Source organism: Poecilia latipinna, unplaced genomic scaffold, assembly GCF_001443285.1.
Source record: "Poecilia latipinna isolate Pla-1442-1.1 unplaced genomic scaffold, P_latipinna-1.0 Scaffold2060, whole genome shotgun sequence".
NCBI lineage: Eukaryota > Metazoa > Chordata > Actinopteri > Cyprinodontiformes > Poeciliidae > Poecilia > Poecilia latipinna.
The window spans coordinates 37,173-41,082 of record NW_015114676.1 but is presented as its reverse complement, the minus strand read 5'-3'; the positions used below and the strand labels follow the sequence as shown (position 1 = coordinate 41,082).

Genomic DNA, 3,910 nt, shown 5'->3' with positions numbered 1-3,910 from the left:
AGGAAAACATCAACCACAAATGAAAATCCTGCTTTAGGTAGAAGGACTGACGGGATTAGTGTAGTGCAAAGTCATTTTCTCCCATCGTACTGTTTCCTCCTTTCTGTTGTCTCAGAAGCAGGAAAATCATTTGCCTGGTAAAAGAAATCTGAGAGCTTTCCTGTGTCATGCCAATGATGATCCAATCCAATTTGGATTGCCTTTCCGGGATTGTTTCTCATCCAGGAATTTGGGTTTCCTCATAATTCTGCCCAAGAATTCTCCCATGATTAAAGAAGGGGATCAAAACCAGCACAAAGAGCAACTTCTTTCAGAAATCTGTGCAGTTTGTTTGTAATGTGGTTTCCAGCATGGTAGAGCAACATGTCATAATAAAAAAATTAAAATGAAGTGGCTAAAAGATAGGAACATCAAAACTTATTTGACTTCTGGCCAAGAAATGTCTCAGATCCTGATCTGACTGAGGATTATCAGTGTTTTCTGAAAAACACCAATAATATGAGAACCAGCCACCAGTAGTCTGCAACTGAATTTAGAAGTTTGTGTCCGCAGATAGTGATGGGCAATGTGAACTTAGGATTTCATTGTGATATTTTGTGGTAATATTGTGGTAATAATAAAGATCATGGTTAAAAAGATGAATTACTTATTTAAGTATCTGTATCGTTATGACTGCACAACACAAATATTATTCTTTAATAACATTCTCTTTTATAACAGGCTTCTCCAGGATGCCAGCTACTTAAGTGTGATTCATGTCACTAAACTACCTTTAATCATATGTTCAATTGTACTTTTATATATTGATGATCTTGTGGAACAAACAGTGGAAAAATAGTAAAAATAATAGTAATACTGTCAGAGTTGTTTTGAAAATAACTGAAAATTTTCACAATAAACTATAAACGATATATGATACATGCTCCACCCTGCAGCATGTTAGACTGAATTGTTGCAGACATGAAAAGGAAGGATTAACACTATAAATATTGACTCTTTGTATTTATGTGATGTTATAGTTATAAAAGCAAAAAATAAATAAATAAATAAACATAATGAAAATACCAAATCTGTGTGCTATTTGTGTATGGCTGTAAAGTGAATGCTAGCTTGGCCTTGGCTATGTGGAGAGTTTATGACAACAAATCACTTTATTAGGAGCTTACTGCTTAATAAACCCTTCATCTTTAAAGGCTTTTAAAGGCAGCTTTGCATTCTTTCATGTTTTCTGTGCCTCTCTACATTTTTAGAGGCTGCTAACTGAGTGTTGAGGAGTGAAAATAATTCTAGTTCAGATTGACTCCTGGTTGGTGAACCTATTTACTGTTCTGGGTTACTGGGGAAACTGGGAAAACGGGAGGAGGAGGGAGAAGCTCCTCAGGCTAACATGTTTTGTCAAGGACAAGAGACTAACAGGAAGTTAAATCAACCCAACTTTCAAAATAAAAGGAGCCTTTGACCAGACATTTCAGTGGTTGCACACAAATTTGTCTCAGCTTAACAAACTTTACAAAGCCTTATTAGAAGCTTTTTTTCCTCTTATTTTTAACACTTTGGACAGTATTAACAAAGCACTGGGTCATAATTTGTGACTGAATTGTACTTTTTTTTTAAATTGGAGAACATATCAGAAGGATCCTCCTTACTTTTCTCAGACCAAAGTTTTGAACTCTGAACCATCTGATCAAACTTTACTGAATCTCTTCCACAGAATGAAACAATAAAAGGATAAGGTGATAAAACGGTTCTAATAATAAAGGCGAAGTCAGTATAGGTTGCATTTGTGGCTTTAGTTCACACTAGAAAACAAATGGATTAATTTAAGTTAGCATTAGCTTTCTGCATGCTAAGTTAACTAACTATGTTCAACTTTCACACATTGAGCAATTATTACTGATAGAAGTTACTAGAATAAGTCTATTACTATATAAAACTAATGGACATTGTTATTATTGTTTTACATGATTAAACATTAATGCTTCAAATTTTATCCACAATTTTAATTATTTGCATCTCGAGCAGGTTTTCTCCAGATTTACAATTTTGTCATTCAGCCAATGAGTTGCTTCTAACAGTAAATGAGACAGGTATCTCATTAAGTATACAAAAACATCAAAAGTTTCATAATTGTGGAGAAACATGGTCTGTAATTATTTAGATTTTATTGTCATGTTGACAATAATTTATATGTTGTCCTGCTGTGGGCAGGGATAATATCCTGGATTATTGTAAATCTGAAAAATCTCTGACTGGAGACGCTGGTGTTGTATCGTAGTCTGATGAAGATAATGCTCTGAATTAATTTTATAAGGAATATTCTTTGCACAATAATCTCCAGAGGTTCCACAGCGTCCAGGTCACATTGAGATTAGAACTCACTTGGGCTTTATGGATGCAGGTGAGGTATTATTTGAGCTTTTGTGATGTTAATCAGCTGCTCCCTGTTACAAACCACCTTGTTGCTATGGTAATGCATCCTAACAAATGGCCAAAAGTAAAAAAGGTATCAGAAAAAATCTTTCCATCTGCACAGCATCCAAAATCAGAGAATAATTGTTCAAAAAACTATTGTTTCTGCTAGAAATAAGGGAATAAAGCTTTTAAAAAAATCAGAACAAAATGAACAGAGCTGCTCCAACATGCTGCCACCTTGAATTGATTGATTCATTGATAGAGTCTCTATCAGATTTAAGTCAGGAATCCAGCTGAACCCAAAAAAGTTAATATTACTTTCACTCAAAAGAAACATGTTAGTGAAAATTACTTTAACCTGATCTCTTTCTTGTTGTTGTTGTTGTTGTTTCACAGTCAGTGTGATTGTAAGTAACAATATTTAGACTACAAAACATACATTCGTTGGACCAATTTGAAAGAGGACGTTCTGTATATATTTTATTTTGAAAGTTCTTTCCGGGGAGCTCGTGCTTACCTCTTCTCGCTATACAGCTGTGTCTTCAGTAAGAAAGAGGGAGGGAGAGAGAGACGGGCATTTGGATCCAAACTTTTTGCGCACACGTATAGTCTGAAATTTTGCCTTCAGTTTTTTAATTTCACCTCCGGAGCTTAGCTGAGCATGCGCAGCGAAGAGGACCGATAAGAAGAAAAAGTAAAGGCGCGCTGGATGTGACTGCCGTAAATTATGCGCCTGGAGGTGATTTACTGACAGGGAAGTTTGCGCCTCCGGGTTGCGGCCAATGTATGGTTGAGCCTGGAAGATATAAGATCTGTGATATATTCTGCTCGAGGGGAACCGATTCACGGCCGTTGTGATGGACAGCCACATGTTAACATGGATGATGATGATGATGATGATGGTGTGTTCGCAAAACTCCGCACCTGAAGGAGGTAACGAAACTGAAACCCAAGTTTGATTCTTTTAAAAAAAAAAATATATATATATATATCATTGTTCTCGTTTATAATGTTGACTTTATTATAACTGAACAAGTAAAAAATACAAATAAATAGACTTAGCTGAATACTTAGATTTCACTTTATTTAACTTAAAATAAAGTGATCAGTGATTTGTAACTTTTAGTCAGTGAACATAAATTAAGTTTAAATGCATTAATGACACAATCATGTCTGTGACTCCTGCCATTAGGAAGTAAAGCGCTCCACTAAATGGAGACTCTGTCTGCTCTGTGGATCAGGGTGGGGTTGATATTACTCCACTGTTCTCACTGACATGGCATGGCTCCAGGTACAAGATTGAGAGTTGATGAAATCCCACTGCCTCAGGCAGGAGGGGGTTCCCAAACCAGAGGGCATCCAGGGACCACTGAGGCATGCAGTGGATGGCCTCCGGGGCCCCAGGACATCAGACATACACATCTCAGGAGTGAAAATAATTGTGGTTCCCCTAGAGCAGTGTTTTTCAACCACTGTTCCGCGGCACACTAGTGTGCCG

The 3,910-nt window shown here is 36.6% G+C and overlaps 1 protein-coding gene across 1 annotated transcript in view; it reads left to right on the top strand.

The window, feature by feature from the left end:
• Positions 1-2,962: 2,962 nt before the first annotated feature.
• The window catches only part of vwa1 (von Willebrand factor A domain containing 1), a 14,051-nt gene continuing 13,103 nt past the window's right edge, over positions 2,963-3,910 (top strand). The window contains exon 1 of the mRNA XM_015016771.1: positions 2,963-3,345. Coding sequence (XP_014872257.1) covers positions 3,270-3,345 — 76 coding nt within the window. The 5' untranslated portion in view covers positions 2,963-3,269. The remainder of the gene's footprint in view (positions 3,346-3,910) is intronic.